Here is a 24,866-nt window from a genome sequence, read left to right on the forward strand (position 1 = left end):
TGGAAAGAAGGTACATTTTCCTCTGGAGAAAACAGGGCAAGATCTGGAGAAGCAAGGTAACTGTATTAAAGGTTAACATGTGGAGGCATTTCTACTTTTAGTGTAGTGCTGGAAGGCAGAATGAGGCCGGGTGACTGGAAGCTACCAGAAGGTAACAAGCTGTGCCTTCTGTCACTGAAGATGGCCATGCACAAACACGGACCTGGGATGACGGTGCTGAATGAACACTTTGTGTCCAGGTTGGATTCTTATGTATTTACAGAGTCTCTTCTGATCCCACAATTGAATCCACAACAGGATGAGAACCTAAGGGCAGTTAGATGCCCAGGGAGAAACACTCTGGCAGAAAGAAAAAGCCTGAGAGAGCTTCAGAAGCCACCCCACCGCCCCGCCCTTATTTACACTTCACAGAGCTCTGTTTTTTGCAGGCAGCTCTACAGTTGTATTGTTTTACTTGTTCAGCTGATGCCCCCCAGAGGTTTTAGATGTAAAGCTAAAACACACCAACAATGGAAACTTCCCTCAGTGTTCCCTTACCACAGGCAGGTGCTCAGGATTGCTACACCTGCAGCTCCCAGACTTCCCGCACTCTCCCCCGCGGGCAACTTCATGGAAATCTACAAGATGAGAAATTCTAGGGAAGATGGGGCTAAAAATGAAGAAGATAAACGAGTTTTCCCTCAATGACACCATTTACTTTGAATGGAACACTACGGCTCTGTAACTTCAGAGAGATCTAAACGTTCGTGAGAGAAGAGCAGTATTGAAGAAGAGTAAAGCAATTCAGTTTATTACTTTATGAGCATTTTAAGGAGAGGATTGTCTTAAGTCTTCAGGTCAATGAAGAACTGACCCAGCCCAGAGCAAGGGATTCAACATTCATTACAGAACTTCTTGAGACTTGCCCCCAATCCCATCTTTTGTGGCTTTGCTACTCTTTCCAATTCTTTATCCTAAAATGCCTTACCGAAATTAAAACTGACATCAATTTAGATATTTTAAGAGGTTTAATATCCTGTTTTTACCTTAAAAGTTAATTTAAAAGTTTCTCTTAAAAAGTAATTGAAATGTGTTACATAATCCTGGGGGAAAACTCCCGATTTTCTTTCTGAGGGTCAGTATGTCCGGTCAGGCTTCTTCTTCAAAGATACAGAACCCAAAATACTACTGGACTACTATTGATACTACATACTACTAGTTCTCTGGAGAAACTATGTATGTATGTATGACATAAGTCATACAAAGAGACATATTTAAAAAAAAAAAAAGACTTATTTTAAGGAATAATGGCAGCTGTGATCGTAGAAGCTGGCAAGTCCAAAATTTGTAAGGCAGGCAGGCCAGCAGCCTGGAAACTTAGGCAGAATTTCCTCTTCTCTGGGAAACCTCGGTTTTTGCTCTGAAGGCCTTCAATGGATTGGATCAGGCCCCCTATATTATTGAGGGTGATCTTCTTAAAGTCAAGTGACTGTAAATGTTAATCACATCTATAAGATATCATCGCGGCAATATTTAGACTAGTGTCTGACCAAATAACCGGGTGCTGTAGACTTGCTAAATTGATAGCTAAAATCAGCCATCATGGTCAGAGACCTCACAGAGATTAAGACACTGCATTCCCACACTGAAATCAACATGCTGTAGATGAAAGCATACCACTCAAAAGTCAAAGGTCTATGTGTCAGGGATCATAATTTTCACTGTAGAGGCTGGACACTATTTACTCAAGTCATTTCCAATATTGCAATGCTCTCTTAATTGTATTGTATTCATACAATTGGGCTCAGCCAATCTCAGAGTAGAACTATTAAATCCTCTTACCTTTCACTAATGATCTCTCCTTGAGAATCCAGTGCAGGTCAGCATCAAAGCATTATCAAATAAATCCTTTTAATCATTATAACAACTGGTTACCTCAACATTAAATGAAATGGAAAGTGCAGATATGCAAGTTAAAAAAATTACTCCCTATTGTCATCAAGTAACCCCACTGTCTCAATCAGAAGAAACATATATAAATATGTGGACAGGGAGGGCACTGAATAATACATGTTTCTCATGAGAACATAAAGTGTGTATGAAGGTTTGAGGTACTAAACTTTACAGTTATTCATTAAATAGAACCAACTCTGACAAAGGAAAAAAATGATATACAATTCTGAGGCATAGTTCTGAAATCAACAAGGGGAAGGAAGCGCCTAACAGAAGGGCAAATTATATAATCATGGTGGGTAAGTTTGAGGTTTGGTCGTTTTCACTCAGCTAAGGTCCACACTGAAAAAGATAAGCATATCCAGTGTAATTGTCAGCAACCAACCACAACACTGAAAGCCTTTAGCTAAATTATACAGATAAGAGACAAGTATATTTAGAATTAAAAGCAAGCCAGACACTTTTCAAATTTGGAACTGCTAAACAAAAAAGATTCCTAATGCATCAGTAATTGCTTTTAAAAAGATAGGAAGCATTAATTTCCAAGAAATAGATACTACTAGCGACCCAGTACATTTTTTGAGAAATATCATCCCCTTTTAGTCTTGTCTGATCTAGAGCCACTGAGATTTTAGTGGTCACAACACAGAAAGACACAGAAACAAACAATAGCTCAGAAGGACGAACAGGTTGAGAAACACACTTGGAGTGCCCCAAACCTCATTTCCAAATCCCCTTTACCTTTCATATCCCTTTCCAAGCTCCTGCCTTAAAACTTCTGTGAATTTTAAGATTTATTTATTTTGAGAGAGAAAGTGTGTGTATTTGAATAAGTTTGGGAGAGGGGCAAGAAGGAGAGACTCTTCAACCAGCCTCCCTGATGATCGTGGAGCCCAACACAACTTAGGGCTCCATCATGACCTGAGCTGAAACTGAGTCAGATGCTCAACCTGAAACTCTTCTTAATTTTAGACAGGCAACTGAGGAATGATTATAATGACAAAAGGAACTTTTTGGCAAACTTCCTAAAACACCACAAATGGACCATTTTGCCTTTTTATTATTGGGCAAAGTGGCCACACACCCATTGTTAAAGGCACTAAAACCACTGATATGTTTAAAAAAACAAAAATAAAGACTTGTTCCAAAGACAAACAATGCTGCAGAGAAGCAATCACAGTTATAATAACATTCTTTCTACCCTCCTAATTTTCTTGGTTGAGGCGGTCCTACTTGGTTCCTGTTTCCACCTTGGCATGGTGGGGGAGACACCCGCCCTGAAACCCTTAATATAAGAAACACCCAAGTCCCTTTACAGCCCAGAGCCAGGCTTTCACGGACTCACTGAAAAGACACCTGGTTCTTGTGGTTTACAAACAAAAGAAGTGAAGTTTATGGAACCAAAAGCTGTTGTTTTAAAAAGAATTACAATACTGCAAACTGTTTCATAAATGGGTTTCAAGATAGGGACACTGACAACAGATAGCATGTGTACCGTAAAGCAAAAAGTCATCTTTGTGCACTTCACCACTGGGTCTGAGCTCCCAGACACTGGATTCAGTAAAGCCTTCTTCTCCTTCCATGTGCCATTCTGTACTCCTCTCTTCCAAAACCTCCTTGAAGACCTTAAACTCTATTGTGGATGCACTCTGGGTATGGCTGGACTACCAAAGACTGAATCTAAAATGCCAAAGTAGTGTTTCCTTGTGAGGTTCACTGGATTAAAAGATTATGGGGGGTTTTCTATTCAAAGACATTTGCCCTCTCATAGGTCTTTAGACTAAAAATAGCTCCATCCCCCATTTCTCTATTATAATGCTTTCTACTGTGAACCCATTTCTTCTACTTGTATTTTAGTTCCTGATAATCTACCTGGGACTTATATGATGTCACTTTATTTTATTTTTTTAAATGTTCATATATGTTTTTATGTATTTTTTTTTTAAGATTTTATTTACTTATTTGACAGACAGAGATCACAAGTAGGCAGAGAGGCAGGCAGAGAGAGAGGAGGGGAAGCAGGCTTCCTGCTAAGCAGGGAGCCCAATGTGGGGCTTGAGCCCAGGGCCCTGGGATCATGACCTGAGCCAAAGGCAGAGGCTTTAACCCACCGTGCCACCCAGGTGCCCCACGATGTCACTTTAATGAAGCATATGGATATACCCTTTTACATACACAACAAGGGCATCCTCCCAGGGATGGTAAGAGGTAGGAAGCCATTGTTGCAAAAGAAATTTCTGGGTTTATTCTAATGTTGAATATTTCTTATTTTTAACAATTTTTCTTACTGAAGAATAATATAATCCTTAATATTTTAAATGTGGTTTAAGTTATGTTGGTTTAATCACCATAGTGTCCACTATATTATATACACAATCTGAAGGCATTATGCAGAGCATCTAAACCTAGGACGCATCTGAGGAAGTGATATTTAAACATTTAGGAGTTAAATTTTTAAAAAGATAAAAATTGAAATTACAAGTTGAATGAGTTATTTTCTTAGGGACAAAGGTCTGACTCATACACCTCCGCCCCAATATCCTATGGGTCTTATAAATAAGCCTCTGTAGGGTGCCTGGGTGGCTCAGTCATTAAGGGTCTGCCTTTGGCTCAGGTCATGATCCCGGGGTTCTGGGACCGAGCCCTGCACTGGGCTCCTTGCTTGGTAGGAAGCCTGCTTCTCCCTCTCCCTCTGCTTGTGTTCCCTCTCTTGCTGTGTCTCTCTCTGTCAAATAATACAGTCTTTATTTTTTTTTTCTCTTCAAAGATTTTATTTATTTATTTGACATAGAGAGATCACAAGTAGGCAGAGAGGCAGACAGAGAGAGAGGGGGAAGCAGGCTCCCTGCTGAGCAGACAACACAGGGCTTGATCCCAGGACCCTGGGACCATGACCTGAGTTGAAGGCAGAGGCTTTACCCTCTGAGCCACCCAGGTGCCCCTAAATAAAGTCTTAAAAAAAAAAAAAAGCCTCTGCAAAATTTAAGAAAGTCTCTTCTAAAATTTAACACATAAAAATTTTAATAAGAGAAACAATTTACTGATTTTTTTCTATTTCAAGGTATGTAGAATTAAAAACATTTTAATTATAGTTGACATACAATTTTACATTAGTTTCAGGTATATGACTTAGTAATAGGACATTTATATATATCATGAAATACTCACCATGACAAGTGTAGTTGCCATACCAAGTTATTATTAACATTATTAACTACATTCCCTATGCTGTACTTTTTACCTCCACAATCTGTAACTGGAAGTTTGGGCCTCTTAATTTTCTTCACCTACTTCATCCATCCCCTACGAAAGTATTTGTTTCAAGAAACACAAACTACAGACTTCTCATGAAAGCCTTGTGGGAAGCAGGTTGTACACGCTTCCCAGATTTTCCTTTTAGAGAAACATATTCAATGAAGTGGCTTGTTTCAAGTCAAAGTAAGTCTGGGAAGTCCATCTTTGTGGTTTAAAGGGAACAAATCCATCTTTATGATTTAAAGTGCAATAATTCTGTGGCAAGTATTTTAGGAAAGAACTTAAAATGTAGAACTATGACACAGTCAAAAAAATACTTCTGAATACCATAGAAATGGAAAATAAGTCAAGAAAGGCTGGCATGGCCTTTAACTCAGTCACAACACAATCTGAGCATCTCCCAGGTTTGTGTGCAGCAACCTTCTACTGGAACATTCCATGAAACATTTTGACAGGTGAGAAGCACCATCCAGTGTGCCAAGCCCATGGCGACATGATCACACAGCTGCAATCAGGTTTGAATCAGCATGACACTCTGATTCTCTGAGACTTCACAAGTAAAAATAAAAACTTGTTTGAGGGAACACTCTAGCATGCCAGGGGAAGCCCATATTTTCACAACGATGCAGTACCAGTCCTTAACTACCGTGAGCACATTAATTATAACCACACTCTGTGCTGTGTCAGGCACAGTTTTATGTACTTGACATGCATCAACTCACTTCATCCTCACCGTAGCCTAATGAAGGTATGGCTTGTATCCTGGTTTTAAAAAGCAAACAAATCAATGAAGAGGGATGCCTGGGTGGCTCAGTGGGTTAAGGCCTCTGCCTTCGGCTCATGTCGTGATCCCAGAGTCCTGGGATCAAGCCCCGAGTTGGGCTCTCTGCTTGGTGGGGAGCCTGCTTCCTCTTCTTTCTCTGCCTGCTTCTCTGCCTACTTGTGATCTCTATCAAATAAATAAATAAAATCTTTATTAAAAAAAAAAGAACGAAAGAAAGAAAGAAATCAAGGAAAAGCCTGGTCAAATGACTTGTCCCGAATCCCTCAAGTAGCAAGTGACAGAGGTGAGAACAGGACTCAGAGTCCTGCACAAAGTAATAGTTTTTGAGTGCAAAACCATATGGGTTCAGTATAACCTTGAAGGGGCAGAGGGGAAATTAAAGACCATCTTTTCCTTAGGGATCAGTCCCATCCAGTATTCCCTATTCCACTTTTCACTGTGGTCCCGGTTTGTATAGCTACGCACACATCAACAGCAAGGAAGAGGGAAAAAAAAAAAAAAAAGAAAGAAAATCTAAAAAAAAAGAAAGAAAGAAAGAAAGAAAGAAAATCTTAAAAAGCTTCATGTCACAACTGAGAGCACCATAAAACCTCAAGCGCACACGCAAACAGACCTCAGACGTGCCTCTAGAGATTCTGACATGTAGAGCTAGAGATATTAATTTGACATGATGTTCAAAGTCATGAGTGTGAATAATACTTTTAAGAAAAAGTGAAAAGAGCAGAGGTCACCAGACTGAGCCTTATGTCAAGTAACATCTAATGAGGAGAATGAAAAGAGGTAAATAAAGCAAAGAACGATTAGCCCACAGGCTATTAGCATAGGTTGTGCAGTAGGGTGGAAGGCGAGAATGGCGAGGTCATTCTTATGTCAAATATTTACTGGCAGACAGAAAAAACAAGAGTGGTCTCCAGAGCCAGGGGTGTGATGATGAGAGGTCATGGGTCACTATGAAAGTCTCTGAGAAGAGTATAAATTTGCTATGAAAAACTTTATTTACCTGAAATTGAAGTTTCTGCTTTTGAGGGCAGGGAGGAAGAAGGTGGCAGAACCAGACAGAAAGTTCATTATCTAACCTTTCGTCTAACTGCACATATTTATACATAAAAGGGCATAAATACACATACCAGTGCGCACATATTTTGCTACTCAAGTGTACTCATATTCACATCTATATTTCCTTCACAAAATGGCTGGAGCCAAATAAGAGACAAACAATAAATTCACTAGGTTGAGGGCAATGGCTGTTAGGATTTTCCAGGCGGTTTCCTTGATCAGGGTACACCTGACACATCCAAATTAAACCTACGAAGGTCACACTGAAGAGCCGTAGGTAGGAAATCAATCCAAACTAGTCTTGAATACACATTGGAATCACTGGGGGAGTCTTAGAACATACAGCCACCTGGTTTCCACCCCTAGAGATTCTCCGATAATTGCCTAAGCTGGGGCCTGGGCACAGTGAGATTTAAGAGGTCCCCATGTGATTTTAACTCACTGTCAAGATTGAGAACTGACGATGCTACAGCACAAGGGCTCAATAATCATTTCAACAACATAACCTTATGCCCAAGGAATGAGCTGTATTTAAATGAACCGACCAGTGTTGTGGTTAAGGGGGTCAACATACAGAGCATCAGCCCTGAATTGAAACCAATCCAGCTGATTGTGGGTAGCAAGGAACCAGGTCCTGTTGCGTGTGTTAGGTCAAGACTTCTGAGAACCAAAAGCCTGGGTTAAGACCTTGATAAGCAGCCCCACATTTTTGCTGCAGCCTATTATTATGCACGTTACCCAAGCAGGCCTTGTGTCGGTGAGTGCGGACATTGAAAGAAGGGGTCTCTTCTGGAATTTCAGCCTGGAGTTTAAAAGTTATTCTAGAATATGGCTATTTTCTACTTTCAACATAGTGTCAGGGATATGTGAGAGGTTATGCCATAGTAAACGATGGTTCCTTTTACAGGAAAGCCAACTCCAAAGGGGAAGTTTTAAGTCACCTAAGTTTAAAACTCCAGATCTCAATTCTCCACTTGATCTTAGCCAAAAGGCCAAGAAGTGATCAGATCTCAATTATCTAAAATTTAAATATACATCATTTTACTAACGATGCTTGCAAAGTCCAGTTCACATATCCCAAATGCATGGCTTAACTTCCTTTCTGCTCAGTTTTGCATTCCTATGTTCATCTGCAATGTTTGGTCAGGTGTGTCCATTCTCCCAGGCATTTCTCACAATTCTTTCACAACTGTTTCTGTAGGAGCTTCAAAGATGAGGAATTGTTGAGTGCAGTGAATTCTTGCTGTCGAAATATATTAATCCTCAAATCAAAATTTAAAGTGGCACCTAAGAAAATTTTATAGATTCTTTAACTGGCTCTTTCTCCAAGATACCAGGGAGACTAGTATTTAATGAATAGAAAAACCACCTGATGCCATTAAAATTTGTAAACTATAATTCAGAGCATTGCAAAAATAGATGTTAAAGAGGCAAAAGGTCAACAACATGGATGGATATAGAGAGAATAATGCTAAGCAAAATAAGTTGATCAGAGAAAGACAAATGTCATATGATTTCACTTATATGTGGAATTTAAGAACCAAATGGACAAAAAAAAAAAAAAAAGACAAACCAAAAAACAGACTCTTAACTACAGAAAACTGATGGTTACCAGAAGGAAGATGGGTGGGTGGGTGGGTGATAGGGTTTAAAGAGTACACGTACTGTGATGAGCACTGAGTAATGTATAGAAATGCTGAATCACTATATTGTATAACTGAAACTAGTAACACTATGTTAACTATACTGGATTTAAAATTAAAAAGGAAAAAGGCAGTGACCCATTGAATAGCTACAACCTTTAAAGCTGGATTTTATATAAAAGAAATAAGCCAAAATACCATACATATTTAGCATATAGAACCTTAGATCATGCTCAGTGATTAAAAGTCCAGTGACTATCAAGACCTTTACAAAACACTGTAAGTACACTTCAGTAACTGAGACCTGACCCTTTAGTTGATTTGGCAATATAAATTCTGCAAACAAGCAATAACCAGGACCATAAAACAAGTTATATGACCAATATGTCCAGCTTTGTAACTGAAACAACATTCTTTCCAAATTCTGGAAAGCCATCTTTCAAGGAATTGGAAGACAGACATTAAGGTGGGAAGAGAACTTGGACTGGTATGGGATGTGCTGCCTAATGGCACTTCTGTTCATAATCAACTCCAGAATGAAGACTCTGCAGGAAATCAACACTATGGAAGAATAAAGAAGATGGTAATGTTAAAGCCAAAAAAAATCTCCTCATTACACCTCCGCTCTGGGCAACACTATCTCCACAGCTGTTCGAAGTTCAGTGAGCATCATTTAGCATCCAGAAGGGCACTATTTTACTTGAAGGCAATTAGACTCTTTTACTCAAAGAACTTGGTGCAGTGGCTATAAAAATTGAAAACAAGGGACGCCTGGGTGGCTCAGTTGGTTAAGCGGCTGCCTTCGGCTCAGGTCATGATCCCAGTCTCCTGGGATCGAGTCCCACATCGGGCTCCTTGCTCGGCAGGGAACCTGCTTCTCCCTCTGCCTCTGCCTGCCTCTCTGTCTGCCTGTGCTCGCTCACTCTCTCTCCCTCTGTCCCTGACAAATAAATAAATAAAATCTTAAAAAAAAAAAAAACCTTGAAAACAAAACCTAACAATATCAAGTGCTGGCAAGGATGCCAAGCAACTTGAACTCAGACATTGCTGGAAGGGATGCAAAATTATAGGGTCTCTGGAAAATGGTTTAGCAGGTTCCTATAAACATATGCTTTCATAGGAGTTAACAACCCCACTCCTAGGTATCTAGCTCCCTTAGATAAATGAGAAAAGCCTGTGTGTCACTGTTTACAGCAGCAATATTCATAATCGCCAAGACCTGGAAATAACCCAATGCTCCTCAATGGGTGGATGGATTACTAATCTATGGTACTTCCTTATAACAGCAAACTACTCATCGATAAGTGACTAGTGAGACATACAACATGTTAGAATCTCAAATGCATTATGCTAGGTGAAAAAATTCAGACTCAAAAGGTTACATGGTATATGCTTCCCCTTTTGACATTCTAGAAAAGGCAAAACTAGACACATGGTAAACAGATCAGTGGCTGGCAGGGGTTAAGGGAACAAGGAGAGCCTGACTAGAGGGGCAACACGACGGAATTCTCTGGGGCGAGAGAACTCTTCTAGTCCATGATTACAGTGGTTGGTTACATGACTGCATATTTGGCAAAACTCAACAAATTGTACATCCAAAATATCAATTTTTCGTAGGCAAAAGTAAATTTTAAAGAGAGAGGAAAAGTCCCCTGCCTACTTAAGGATCTGTAAGTTTTCCCTTTCACCAGCCAATTTTACAGTCTCCAAAGTCGGCTGTCTTTCCAACTGCCCATCCATTAATCACTTACAATCTGGTTCATCCCCTACTCTTGCGCCAAGTGAAATTCCTCTTCTAGGGGCAGTCAGTGACTAACAGGGAACCACAGTGATGGCTTTTCTTTCACTCTTTGAATCCCTGACCTCTTTGTCCCTCTCCCTTGGCAGGTGTGCACTGCTAGATTATGTGTTTCCTATCTTTTTGGCTTCTCTGCCCATCTTCTTTGCTGGCTCTTCCCCATCCTATGCTTGGAATGTTGTCCAGCCCCTTTTTCAGTTTTTCCTTCTAGGCTCTCCTTACTCTCCGGGCTTCAATTATTATTCTCTTATGGAATGAATCCCAAAATTCCAGCTTCCACTTTTCTCCCTATCCCCATACTTCTTGCTGCCCATTAGACATTTCTACCTGCACATCTCTCTTACATCATGTTTAAAACAGAAAATTTTCTACTTCTCTCACCAAAACCAGGTCCTCCTCTTGATTACTTTCATGCCATCCTTAAACCAATAAACCAAACTCCAACCAGGAGTATAATCTTAAATGCAACTTTTTACCCATATCCTTTCACACATGTCTCTGTAGAATCTTGAATTCATCATTCTGTCCCCATTTCCAACAGCCTGCCTGGATTTCTGCAGGAACCTCAGAGTTGGTCTACACATTCCTGAACTCTTCCTTCTTTAATCCATCCTCTAGTCTACACATCTACTTCAAAATGAGAACCAGCCAGGTAATTTCCAGATTTCACTGATTTTCAGAGGTTTGGCTGATCTGTCTGGCTCCATGATGTTCCCCATATGTTATTGTTACCATTCTTAAAGTTGCAAAAGTCAACTGAAGAGAATGATTTTCCTAGATGGAGGAACTATGCATTCGTTAGAAGGCACAGCTGGGCTTTTCTACTAAACTTTGCAATCAAGCTTACAAATTCGTGGGTGCAGAATTACTAAATAAGCATTTTTTTTAAAGATTTTATTTATTTATTTGACAGAGAGAAATCACAAGTAAGCAGAGAGGCAGGCAGAGAGAGAGGAGGAAGCAGGCTCCCCGCCGAGCAGAAAGCCCGATGTGGGGCTCGAACCCAGCACCTGGGATCATGACCTGAGCTGAAGGCAGCGGCTTAACCCACTGAGCCACCCAGGCGCCCCTAAATAAGCATGTTTTGATCAAGATACATTATTCTCAAGAATCATCAACAGTTTGCCACTGTTTACAGAATAACATACCAGCCTCTCAGCTTGACCGGCAACCACTCCACAATTTGGCCTCCATGTATTATGACTGCTAATTGATCTTCTTTGACTCTTTCATTCTGAGGCTCACACATGAGTCAATAGCACCAAAATTTTGCTCTTTTCCATGTTTGCACCTTTTCCCCTTTCCTCCACTTAACTTTATGTATCATTTACCCATACTTTTTAAAGTGTGTAACCTCCCCGATGACCATGGCCAGAAGCAGCTCTTTCTTCACTGAAGGCTTCATGACCCACAATTATTTATGAGTTTTGTTTCGCTTGCTAAATCCAAGAAGCATGTCTTTGTCAACCTTCTAGCCACCATACTGCTTACTATATGCAAGGTACATATTTCTTGGTCAAATTATCCTAAGCCTCAATATTTTCAGTTTTTACATCAATATAATGAGACCTGAGTTTAAAAAAAAAAACAAACCCTTTCAACAAAGGATTATTTTTCCTGCACCAGGAAGCAAAGATGTTAGAAATTTTTTTTAGAGAATATGCCAATGTAAATTAGTGTTTCATACATGTGCTAAATAATGATATTAAAAAGTCCATGTTCCTGCGCACAGCTCTGGTCTAATAATACTCTCTTTATCAAGATATAAAGTAAGAGGTAGTCACAATATAATGGGGAAGAAAGTTGTGTAGCGGCCTGAATGAAGCATTATGAACTTTAGGACTTGAATTTCAGAAAGGATAGATTTAATATCAAATTGTGGCCTGAGCCCCTATCTTACAGGGTTGATTTGCAGGTATCTGCAGAACCTTCAAGCCAAGTGAAACCATGAAGATCACTTTAATGCCGTGAAGGTTATGACCAAGATCACAAATAAAGCCCATATTCTTCTGCCAGAGAGCCTGCTGAGGAGAGAAAAGCCCAATTCCAGGTTCTGAGTCATTTCCCCCAAAAGAGTATCAACAGAATTCAGATTATTGGTATTAATTTATTTCCTGTGCATGAAAAGCGTTGTCTCATGAATTAGTCAGATGCAGCTTTAAATGTGGTCTTAATTCAGTCGACTTTTTAAAAAAGGCGGCATCAAGTTGGGAGATAAGCTGTGCGTGCTCACTTTCCACAGCTCTTAAGCATGAGCACTAAAAAATTAAACACCGAAAGCTTGGACAGAGGCAGTTGGTGAATATTCATCTATGTGACAACTCAAAATAACAGCCTGAGAAAGGACTTGATGTCCTCTAGTGGTGACACCAAAAACTTGCTTCCAAGTCAATTTGGTTTTTGAAAAATAATGTTGAAAGAACGGTTCATCCTCAAGAAAAAGAAAAAGTATTACCAGGAGGAATGTAGCTTGACTACCTTTGAGCAGAAGATAAATATGTGCTGACAGAAATATGGTTTTTAAATGTCGGATTAATATAGTACCTTTCCATATCCTTAAGTGTTTCATTTTATAGATGGTATACCCCCAATTTTCAACCCATCTTTGATATGTACACATATATAACTGTATAATTATGAATAATTACAGGTCTTAATTTTTCAATCACCTGAAATTCTAACCTAAATTGTCCTAGGACCTAGAGGATATTATGCTAAGTCAAATAAGTCAGACCAAGAAAGACAAATACTATATAATTTTGCTCATATGTGGAATCTAAAAAGCAAATGAATAAACAAACAAAAAGCAGAATCAAACATATAAATATGGAGAAGGAACTGATGGTTGGCAGAGGGTAAAGGGAGTGGGAGATAAAAGCCTCCAGTTATGGGATGAATAAATCACAGGAATAAAAGACACAGCACAGGGAGTATAAGCAATGATACTGTACTAGCACTGCATGGTGACAGATGGTAGCTACACTTGCAGTGAGCACAGCATAATGTATAGAGATGCTGAATCACTGTTCTACACCTGAAACTAATGAAACACTGTGTAGCGATTACAAATTAAAAAAAAATTGCCTTAAAATTACACCAGTCTTTGCACAGGTAAACAAAAAACTAAGAGACACCTAAGAATGGCCATTTCCTCAAAATAACCTAATTAAAAGAAAGAAAGAAAATTAACCCCCAACAAATCACCTCTTGATGATAAAAGACGTAACTGTGATTGTTAAAAAATAATGAACTGCAGCATTTGGATGTGTATGAGGTGAAATATGTCCATAAGAATAAAGCACTAACATTGGGGTCCTACATTCAGATATAGATAACATGTTCTAAATATATGGAAAACTTTCTAAGTTATTAAAATTCAAGGAGTCCTTAGTTGTTCACTCAAAATATTTCGATCTAGATTTTAAAAATCTATTTTTGGTACCTGCTCACATATGCACTTCTGAACACCAAAAACATTAATTTAGAGCTACAAAAAATAGGTAAAAGATGTGGGCCAGAAATAAGTTTTACTTAAATCATAAGCACAAGCATTCAAAAGACCATACATAATATGTGTCCCTCGGAAATCAGAGTTTCTAAGCAAAGGTGTGAAAGAATTTTTTCTATGAAGGAGATGGCAGCCAATTAAGTTCCCCCTTCATAACAAAATATTTCACTGATAGTCACATGATTTGTGTATTAATTGTTAGAAACATGACCAGTTCATTAGTTAACATGCTCAGACACTGAAATGCTAGTTTGTAGTTCATTTATATCTGAACAAGCTGTCCATGTGCAGGTTCTAGAAGACGGTTTATTTTTTTGTTTTTTGAGCATAAACTGGTGTGAATTAACTTTCTGGAACAATGTTTTTCAGAACCAGTCACTTAGTGGGAGATTAGGTACCAAGCCATTTATATTCACAATAAGGATGCTGCTCTTAGGCTGCCCCGCTTGGAGAGGGGCCTCCCCGCCCCCCACCCCTCCCGGCACCCAGCCCGTCAAGTTCTATAAAGCCACCCCTTGCCCACCCCAAATCAAAATAACGACGGCCTAATCTTCCAAACACATTAAGACAAAATAAACCACTCTACAGGAAGTAGCATGACTTCAAAGTAAACAAGTTCAAGGCATCTTGTCAGACTTAACCTCAGGTATTTGGCTGAAGAGATTAAGTCATTAGACCTTAAGTGTCCAGACTCTCCCTAGCAGAGCAGATATATTTCCAAAAACGGTTACAGGTTGTCTGGAACTTCCGCATTAAAATAAGCATACCATCTAAATCAAAAGGTCTTTGGGTGCGGGGAGGGTGGGTAGCAGAATCAGGAGGTTCTTACATTTAGGGAAACAATGGTTTCCGATTTTATGTGTGTGTAAGCAGAAAACGCAGCGCAACTGGGGAGCCTGCAATTTGAATTCTTTTTAAAATAAGAAACTACCTCCCCGTCCTCATCCCTGGTGTAGAAAGGTACCAGAAACAGTTTACCGGTAAGAACTAAAGAAACTAAGAGAGAGGAGGGGATTTGCAAGACAGTTTCTTAAGAAAAAAAACTATCACGAGGGGAAAAATCGTCCTCATACAAGACGAGGCTGGGAAGAGAAACTTGGTGCTCGCTTGGAGATGTGAGCCCCGGTCCCCGAATGTTAATGCGGAGGTCGGGGCGGGGGGGTCGGTGTTACCACCTGAGCCGACACTCCCTCCTATCTCGGGTAGGTGCATGGACTAAAAACATGAACTCAGAGGACCCTTTCAAGTCAATGAATCTACGAGTCCGACAAGCCCGCACACTCAGGCCCACGGTCTTGCAACCAGACCTGCAACCACCCCCCCCCCCACCCCACTCCGCGATCTCAGTCCGCCCGGGAGAGGGTCTGAACTCTCGCGCCGGCACTCACTGCGCCACCGGCGCCTGCGACCCCGGCACCAGGTTCGACCGGGGAAGGCGCGAGGGAGCCAGAAACGGATAATCCTGTCGGTCGCACCTGGCCGAGGATTTTCCGGCTGGTTGTTTGGTTTGGGGGATACGATTTCCCCATTCAACTGAATTAGAGCCGGGTCGGCAGGTGAGAGGGGAGCGGCCGGCGTTTTCCAGTTCCTCCTCCCTCCTGCGCTCGCTGGCGAGTTTCCACCTGTTGTGGGAAAGTCGAGGTGGAGCGTAAGAGGGGCGACCGGAACTGGGGCCGGCCGGTCGCCCGCGGGACTGGGACATGGCAGACCGCGGCGGCCGACGCGCAGCGGACGGCGGAGGGCGGAGGGCAGGCGCGCTCCGAGCCCGGGTGCGCAGCGCGCGGGGCCGGCCGTTCCGGGCCGCGGTCCGGCGGAGGAGGGGACGGCCAGTGCCCGGCGCGAGCCCACCCCTCCGGCTCACCGCCCCCGCCTCCCCGCCCGCGGGACCCCCGCCCGCCCCAGCCGTGCAGTCACCTGTTTCGCTCAGCACAGCGCCGTCGCCGCCCCTGTGGCCGTCGCCGCCAGCTCCTAGCTCCGCCATGGTGCTCCGATGACGCGCCCGGAGAGCCGCTCCGCCCTCTTCCCCGGCCGTGCTCCCGCCGGCCCCCCGCCTCCAGGGCCCGCGGCCCAGACAGGTGAGCGCGGTGTGGGGAGGGACGGCGGAGGGCGGAGGGACGGCCGAGGGCGGAGGGAAGAGGGAGCGCGAGCCGGACCGCGGGGAGTCGCTGGAGACCGACGTGCGGGCGCGCCCCCTCGCGGGCAGGTGCGGCGTGGCAGCCGCTCCGACTGACGCCGCGGGGTGTGGGCTGCGAGAGCGGCGGGCGGAGCCAGGCACCTGGCCTGGAGCTCCTGCCCGCCCCTGAGACCGCTGCGGGCTCCTCGAGGTCTGGAGGTGGGGCGACGACACTTAGTGCCGCCTGCGAGAGGGGCGGTCTGAGAAATCAGCCTAAAGGACTCGAGGGCATCTGGACGCTCTGTTCGCCTCTGAACTCTGAAGCAGCCGGGTCACTTTTGACTTCGCCAGGGCTGGAGTTCAGGGTGACAGCTCCAAGTGCATGATGCCACGTGGAAAGTTGAAGTACACCGGCCTGGATTCCACGCTGGGTTCCGGTTTCCATCTGCGTTTTAGGACGCCATTATCTTTTCAGCAGCCTTTGTATCTGATGAGCCCCGGGGCACACAAGTCAGTGAAACTTCTGCCCAGTGATGTGGCTTTTTATTCTTGGTTTCCGATTAGTAACTACCTGGCGATTTCTGGCTTGCTCAGGAAGACAAGGGGAAAAAGCAATAGGAACAATACACGTATAACAGATTATTAGCTGAGGAGAAACCAATTTTTGACCTTTTAGGCAAATAAGCAAAAAGCAACAAAACGCTGAGGGGGAAAAAGTAGCTTGCATGCATAAATGGAAACATATGGAACAAAACAGAGCAGCAACCAGTTCCGCCTGGTTACACAGAAATGCGCTCCCACTGACTCGGTTGGCAGAACATAACCAGGAGGTTCCCAACAATTTAAAACCCTTTCAAGGACTTCAGCAGAATCTCTTGCAGGCCCGCGAGTGCCTGGGAACAATGTTGGAGTTCTTGTTAAAGTGACAATTCATTCTCACCATCCTTGCGTATCAACCGGGCCACTCGGCTCAGGAGTGGACTGTTTTTATTTGGTTTACTTGTTCCCTGGCTGACCTGGTAGGAGTTTTGACTAAGGGGCACTGATGCCATGGTTTATATAGTAATGGATTTTTCCCTTAGTGCCATTTCTACAGTGGGTTAGGCAAACTGATCATTTAGCTGTTCGATCTTCCTAAATCACATTCACATCACTCATCTCAGATGCCTAATCAATAAAAATAAAGTACCAGGTGGGTGGAGGTGGTTGTAGACCTCAGCTTGGGTCTCAGCAAAGACTTTTTTTTTTTTTTTAAGATTTTATTTATTCGACAGAGAGAGATCACAAGTAGGCAGAGAGGCAGGCAGAGAGAGTGGGGGTAAGCAGGCTCCCTGCTGAGCAGAGAGCCAGATGCCTAGCTCCATGGGGGGCTCCATGCGGGGCTCCGTGCTGGGCTTGATCCCAGGACCCTGAGATCATGACCTGAGCTGAAGGCAGAGGCTTAATCCACTGAGCCACCCAGGCATCCCAAAGACATCTTTTACTACATGAAGTCATCAGTTTGAGACACTCTCTTACTTGAATTTAAAGAGTTGAACTCTGGAAGAACATTGATTTACTACCTACTTCAGTAAGCCAGTGGATTCTTTCTGTGATACATTACCACCCCCCCCCCCCCAACCCCAGTCAAGACTTACTGGTGTTTGTGTCTTTTGTGGTTTGGTTTGGTTTGGGTATGTGCTTATCTCTTCTTGCATTTTTTCGCTAACTTATGTTTTAGTCTGTCACAAGTTACATGAAAATAAGTGCTATAAGAAACACACCAAAATCCTGCACTTAGCCCTGAATTGGCTATTTGTTTCAAACTCAATGCAGTGTCTGAACAGGGTGAGCTGTTGCATGAAAATGCGGTGAGGGACAACATCTGCTAAATGTCACACACCACCATGTTGCACTTTGTGCTGTACTTAGCACAGAGAAGCCATCTGTCTGGAGTTCCCACACCCCATCTCAGAATCTCTCCAAATAATCATGATTCCCTTTTCCAGGGGGCCTCCTGATGCCATCACCCCCTCCGTTCCTGCCTCCTTTGAAAACTCAACCCTCTCTTCTCCTAAAACCATCTCCATTCAGGGCCTCTACCCCAACAAGGACATTCAGGGCTGATTCTGAAAACGTCTTCCCTTGACATCCCACCCTCCCAAATCTATTGTCATACCTTTTGTTCACCAAAGATAATAAATGTGCCATTTTTTTTTTTTTTAAATCTTTGTTTAACCAGCTTTATTAGTCTTTGTTGCCTGTCTGTAAATAAACTTTCCAGGTCACAAAATCAAATTTACCTGTTATTATTTTCTAATCTGTTGTTCTGCACATCTGATCATTTTCCTCTTGGCTTACACCACTGACCTGGTTTTTCTCATTCCCCTGTGACCAGTTCTTTTGTCTTTGGCTGATGTAAATTCTTCCTTCCTCCCAAACCATCCTCAAACTTTCCTTTTCCCAAAATTTTAGGCCACAACCTTTCCAGCTCTCATAGCCCTGATTTATTGTCATCTCCAACAAGGTGACTCCTAGATCAGGAATATATGCCCTTGACCTCTGCCCTAACTTCCACCAGTCCATTCTCAGTGGTATCTGCACATTTCTTTCGGAATGCTCTGTATTAGATCATCATGTCAAACAAGCTTCCTTTCAAACTTGCCTGTTCTCAAATTCTTCTCTTACTTGCATAGCTTCAACATCTATTCTTTCCTGTCCCTGTCATCACTGCCCAAATTATAGTTCCTCAGTCTTGTCAACTCATGGTTTTAATTCCCCCCTCTCAATTCCTACTGCTCTGCTACCGGACTCTCATTCACATCTGAATCAGTCTCTGAACCACTCTGTCCCAGTTCTGTTCTAATTTCTCCACTTCACTGGATTAATCTTCCCTTACACTGCTTCACACTTGCTCAAAAACCTTTAACAGATTCCCCATTTCTACATTAAATGCCAATACCACTTCCTTCCCTAACCACCATCCCCATCACACCCTGAGCTCTCTCTCCTATCCCACTTTCCACTTTTTATTTCTAGGACTCCTATTTCCAGCCAGATATGAGTCAAGTTAAAATTTGTGTATGCTCTAATATAAAAGTTGTTCATTTTCTCCAGAACATCTTGCAAACCCCCACTTTCTGCCTTTGTTCTTGGAACTCTGTATGCTGAATTACTTCCCCGGTCCTGAGTTGTTGATTTCCTTCTTTCTGATGCCCCAGTTGAGGTCTGCCTCCTCAGTACAGCTGGTTCCGTGGCCCTGGCTCCCAGCCAGCTTGTCCTCTGAAGCTCTCCAGGGCTTCTGGGTTTGCATTCATCTGGCCTTTAACATAGAGTGGGTGTTATTTGTTTTCGCAAATTTGTCTCTTCAATCTGATATGAATTACTTGTTGGCAGGGACTTCGTTTTCTCCTTCTCTATAGGGTATCTATAAAGTCTGACCATTGATGCAGATGTTCTTGATGACCTAATGTGTGTGCCTTCTGAACACGGTAGGCATCATGCTTATCTCTTCTGCTGCCACATTGCTTCACACATAGGCATTCCAGGGGCTTCACAATAATTCCTCATCGCCAAACTGTTTTATGTGATGCCTTAGGAATGAATGAAACAAAATATGCAATGACAGAATTTGGAGGAAAATAAAAATAGGGTTAAAAAGAAACATGAATTCTCCTTTTCCCAGCAAATTCTGGTTTTGTTTCTCTTATGAGGCTGCCTCCATCACCCATGCGTAACTGTTCTGTTACAAATCACCTTTCCAGACACAGCTCTGAACCTCACTCCTCCCGAACCTCACTCCTCCGGAAAGCTTTTCTTGACCCTCCCACCCCTTGGCAGTCAGATGGAACTATAGCACTTACTGCTTGTTCTGTTGTTTCTGCTTTGCCTCGATTCCTCCTCTGACAGTGAACTTCAGGGGGCAGGAACTGTGTCTTGTTCCTGCACCACAGTAGGTAGTACCCAGTAAGTATTTCATAAACACTTCTGAATGGAAAGAGAGAACAGTGGCAGACAGCGTCTGATTGCTTCCCATCTGCCGAGCATTGCACTAAGCTTCTTATCTGCATGGTTTTATTTAAATCTGACAACAACCCCATGAGGAAGGTACATGACTTCCCCCATTTCAGATGAGGAACCTGAGACCTGGAGAGGTTAATTAATCTGCCCAAGGTCAAAAGGGAAGTGATGGTTTTGCTCCAGGCCTAGGTGTCTAGATTCATGCTACACCAAATGGAAAATGAACACTAACCATCTTACCACCAGCTCTATGGAAAGGGAGTCTTTATTTCTCTGTCCAGGTGTCTCTTGAAATAAGAAGATGGGACTTGATACTGTTAAATCATCTGCAGAGCTGTTTAAAAATAGGACCTATGGGCCTTACCCCAGACCAATAAACACAGTTTCTCTAAGGTGTTGGCATCTGTCTATTTTATTTTTATTATTTTTTTAAAGATTTTACTTATTTATTTGAGAGACAGTACGAGCAGGGGAAAGGGCAGGGGGACAAACAGACCCCCTGCTAAGCAGGGAGCCCCATGCGAGTCTTGATCCCAGGACACTGGGATCATGACCTGAGCTGAAGTCAGATGCTTAACCAACTGAGCCACCCAGGTGCCCTCATCAGTATATTTTAAAAAGTATCCCAGTAATTTTAATGTGAAGCTGGGTTGAGAGTCATTGGTCTAGACTAACGCCAAACGCCTTCAAAGTGAAACTTTTAACGGAACTTGGATGATAATGGAACTGCTACTTTTTGTGACTGAGGCCCAATGTTCTGACAAAAACCTAATGATGCTGGCCTGGGAATATATTATGAACCATGCAGGGACAGAGGAACCCACAAAGCCCACAAAGATAAGGTAGGAGGAAGATCCCAAGGAAAACCCTATCATTAAAGGATTGGTTGAAGATGGGTAGCTTGATCCTTATGCACAATCTAAAAGAAGCAGCTACCATTAGAACTGGGGAGATGAACTCTGGCTTAATTAAGAACTATCCTGTGTTGGGGTGCCTGGGTGGCACAGTCAGTTAAGCAACTGACTCTTGGTTTTGGCTCAAGTTGTGGTCCCCTGCTGCACATGCTCGCTCTCTCTCTCTCTCTCTCTAAAATAAGTAAATAAATCCTTAAAAAAAGAGAATTACGCTGTGTCAGTATGAGTGAAATGACGTATCATTTAATTTATACCTCCCCTCGTTCGAAATATCCCCAAAGGCTACAAGAAGCAATTATCTGTCCTTGAAATCGGGATGTAAAAAAAGATGCAGCCATGTTGTTCCAAGTATCAAACGAGAAAATAAGGTGAGAACTTTCTGTGCAGTCTAATGCAATACAAGAAATATTGGACCTTGATTTTCACATAGAAATAAAGATGACTCTTATTCTTTCAAAGACTGTTACGTATGGGTCAAGTCACGATACATACGTTATTTCTGTCTTGTATAACAAATTCCTCTGTGTGTTAGAATTTTGTGTTTATCTTATCCATCTCTCTAGGAGCTGCAGACTTCACCCTATTAACGGGCAGGCTTATAAACTATAATATTCAGCTTCAAATAAAAACGTTTCCCTCAAATATGAGAACTAAACAATTAAGGAGACAGAAAATGCAGTGTTCTCCACTGGGATGCTATTTGCAGACCCTTTGAGATATACAGTAGCCACTCAAGATAACTTGTGGCCTTGAGAAAAAACACAGGGACTTTCTTTTACGTAAATTCTTCTTTTTTTTTTCCTTTACCCTCTCTCTTACCACTCGGGTGCCCTGAAGGACAACCTGCAGATCAATTGTTCTCTGATTACTTGAATAGATTCTATTGAAGAACAAAAGAAACAACTAGAAATTTGACACAGAAGTTCATCTCATTTGCCACAACAAAATAAGAACTCTTCAGAATTTATCGAACAGTATGTTAAGAGTCTTTACTTTTTAGAGTAAATATGACACAATGGATAGCTTTAGAACAAGCTAACATTACTAGGATTCAGACATGTGCAACTGGTACAGTTCAGTAGTGCATACACGACTCAAATGAACGTACTATGGGCCAGAAACTTAAGTTACAAAATAGAGTCAATATTACAATTAATACAGATCAGTAAGTAAAAACCGCTGCTTCTCAGATTCTGCACACTTTAAAAAAAAAAGCCAAACAAACATAAACTTTACACAATAACCGAAATTATGCATTTCTACTCTGAGTATCCTACACACACACAGAAGTCTAAAAAGTTATGGTCACATTTTGGTTTTGTTCCAGTGATGCACAATCACATGAAATGTTCTATCCGTTTTGTGTAAAAGAGACATAGCTGAAGTGCAACAGCTGCTAAGTTAAAAATATTTCCATAAAAATGTTTAGACGAAAATAATCCCAAGCATCCTGATGTTTAGGATTATTTTTGAGAGTCCTTACAAAGAGTCCTTATGAATAGTAGAAATAGAAGCAGTTAGGAAATTTCAGTGTATTTTGTCTTTTTTTTTTTCTTTTAACACAAGTAAACAAATACTGGATTTAAAGTGCGGCTTCTTTCTCCTCTCCCTTAGATTCTCCCCCCCTGCGAAGACCAGTTCTGTTAGACTCTCCACGGAAGGCTGGACACAAACAGAGCCACAGTCAAGTCTGCGTGTCTCGAAAGTCGGTGATGGCCTTCCACAGCGCGCAGAGCATCCCTCCCCTGTTTAAGACACAAGAACGCCTCATTTGAAACACTGCTCTTGACATACACAAGTGACCTTTGCCTGGCGCCGCTCTGATCAGAACACAGAGATCCCAAAGTCTCATCGGTCCTCATGTAATTCTCTCTGTGTTTTGTCATTATCCCTCCCTGCCTTTCCTTTCCATTCCCACAGACTACCAGTTCGCAAAGCATCATTTCAGGTTTTTTAGCACATTTGAAATGGGTCTTTACAGAATTCTGTGTGAGTCACTTGTGCATGTGGTTGGCCTGATAGAGAAAACTATGATAAGAAACTGTATCACATTATACATGTTACAGGATGGCAAATGGGAACCTATCCTATTATTTCTAATAATTATGGTACAATCATGAACTAAATGAGAGCAGTTGTTTAAGGCAGCTTTAAAATAACTGCATAGCCTCAGTCTACTTTATTATCAAGAAATTCTTTGAGTTGATTTGCATTTACTAATATAGAAATTTTGGTTATAAGAGTACCCAGTAATAGCCTGGGGAAACAAACTCCGTTTACTCAGAGCAAATGTGAACCACAGAATGGGCCCCAGGACTGCTGAGATGGTGAGGGCTGGGGAGGGGCCCAGCCAGGGCAGGAGCCCAGACTTCTCAGCCCAGCGCTCTTTCCACCAAGAAAAAGGGACATAAAGAAAAGAGTGGTACCTTAGTCTGAGGCATTTTAAATCATCGCGTGTAACATAGTAGAGAACATCCTCTAGTGAATAATCCTCAGCCAAAAACTGTGGAGAAAGTAAAACATGCACAAAAGTAAGACATTTTATATATGCCTTTAATAAATAGTAAACTCTATTCACAATATAAATGGCAATAATTTAAAAATGAATCTAAAAGGAAATCTACTAAAAACATAATCTTCTGGAGTGATTAGGAAAAAGTCCCCCCATTACAAAACAAAGAATACATCCATATGACTTCCAAATGCATAAAGATCACAAGCAACACAATTTCTGAATGGCCTTCTAATGAACAGATAAAACTTATTTGTAATTAATTACATCTGCTGTTCATAAGATAACATTTGTATATTTTTTAACTTATTGAAATTCAACTAGTTAACATAGACCGTATCATTAGTTTCAGATGTAGAGCTCAGTAACTCATCAGTCGCATTTAACACCTAGTGCTCATCAAAGAACGTGCCCTCCTTAATGCCCATCGCCCAATTACCTCATCCGCTCCCCCATAATGTTTATATTTGAGAGGTTTTTTGCTGTGTAGCTTTATTTTTCTCAGGTGGATAAAAAGTGTTCCTGAAAAGGTATTGTTTACACTTAATTTCTGAATTTGTTTTTCACAGCTGATAAAAGGTACTTTAAAAATCATTACTATAAAATCAGAGTCCTGAATTTAAACTGAAGCTTTAATTTTAAATAAAAAAAGGCAATGATTTAGTGGATCATCCGTACTACTCTTTAATTGGGACTTGAGTCTTAGTTTGAGAAATAAATATTTCAGAGAACTTGAATGGACACATCATCCTCCATAAGCAAGAGAGCAGTTTAGGTAGCAGTAACTTGTTCAAAGCAGATTTCTAAGGAAACCCTAAATTCTATTTAGTAGCCCAATGAATTATCAAGTAAAGAGGAAAAAAACTTTATTCTTTGTTATTTAAAAAATTTAAACATAAAACTAAAATTAATGTAATATTGTATTGGGGCCCTTTCTATAAAATAATAAAAAAATATAACCTCTTCTTGTGTGTATGTGTGTATATATGTATGTAATCTTCAAACATAAGTGCTACTCTTCCTACCAATTTCCCAAAGTCTGTAAGGAGCAGAGGGGAATCAGGTCATTATAGATCTAGAAAGTGTTCCTGACACAAGTTGACCGACTAGGTCTATTTTATTAAATATTAATAAATAGCCACTGCCCAGTAGAGTCTAATAATGTTGTGAGAGAACTAAAGAGTTAAACAAAAGAGAGAATTAGAAACTTTACAATTTTGGGTTTTGTCTTGATTTTTCCACTCTTCCTTATTTTCAGTTCAAAAATATAAAAACTCCTTAGAGGAGTCCTGGATCACAGAACTTTTGCCTGCTTCAATCTTTTGCACATACAGCATCCCAGCCCGCAAATG

At 41.5% G+C, this 24,866-nt stretch overlaps 2 protein-coding genes and 1 long non-coding RNA gene across 5 annotated transcripts in view; 1 reads left to right on the forward strand and 2 right to left on the reverse strand.

The window, feature by feature from the left end:
* MAP7 (microtubule associated protein 7) overlaps window positions 1–15,995 on the reverse strand; it is a 171,618-nt gene extending 155,623 nt beyond the window's left edge. For 2 of the 3 annotated variants that reach the window (XM_047734729.1, XM_047734728.1), the window contains exon 1: window positions 15,891–15,978. In XM_047734729.1, coding sequence (XP_047590685.1) covers window positions 15,891–15,957 — 67 coding nt within the window. In that variant the 5' untranslated portion in view covers window positions 15,958–15,978. Of the gene's footprint in view, window positions 1–15,451; window positions 15,599–15,890 lie in introns of all 3 variants that reach the window. The other variant, XM_047734724.1, reaches the window with a different exon arrangement.
* On the forward strand, window positions 15,914–22,748 carry LOC125103008 (uncharacterized). Its single transcript, XR_007128256.1, has 3 exons — window positions 15,914–16,051; window positions 21,284–21,370; window positions 22,617–22,748. It is a non-coding gene; the product is annotated as an uncharacterized LOC125103008 (long non-coding RNA).
* Window positions 21,966–24,866, reverse strand: part of MAP3K5 (mitogen-activated protein kinase kinase kinase 5) — a 208,795-nt gene continuing 205,894 nt past the window's right edge. Inside the window, exons 29-30 of the mRNA XM_047734723.1 lie at window positions 23,429–23,505; window positions 21,966–22,747 (exon numbers count right to left, since the gene is read on the reverse strand). Of these exons, the coding sequence (XP_047590679.1) occupies window positions 22,687–22,747; window positions 23,429–23,505 (138 nt within the window). The 3' untranslated portion in view covers window positions 21,966–22,686. The remainder of the gene's footprint in view (window positions 22,748–23,428; window positions 23,506–24,866) is intronic.

The sequence above is a fragment of the Lutra lutra genome, chromosome 6 (assembly GCF_902655055.1).
Source record: "Lutra lutra chromosome 6, mLutLut1.2, whole genome shotgun sequence".
Lineage (NCBI taxonomy): Eukaryota > Metazoa > Chordata > Mammalia > Carnivora > Mustelidae > Lutra > Lutra lutra.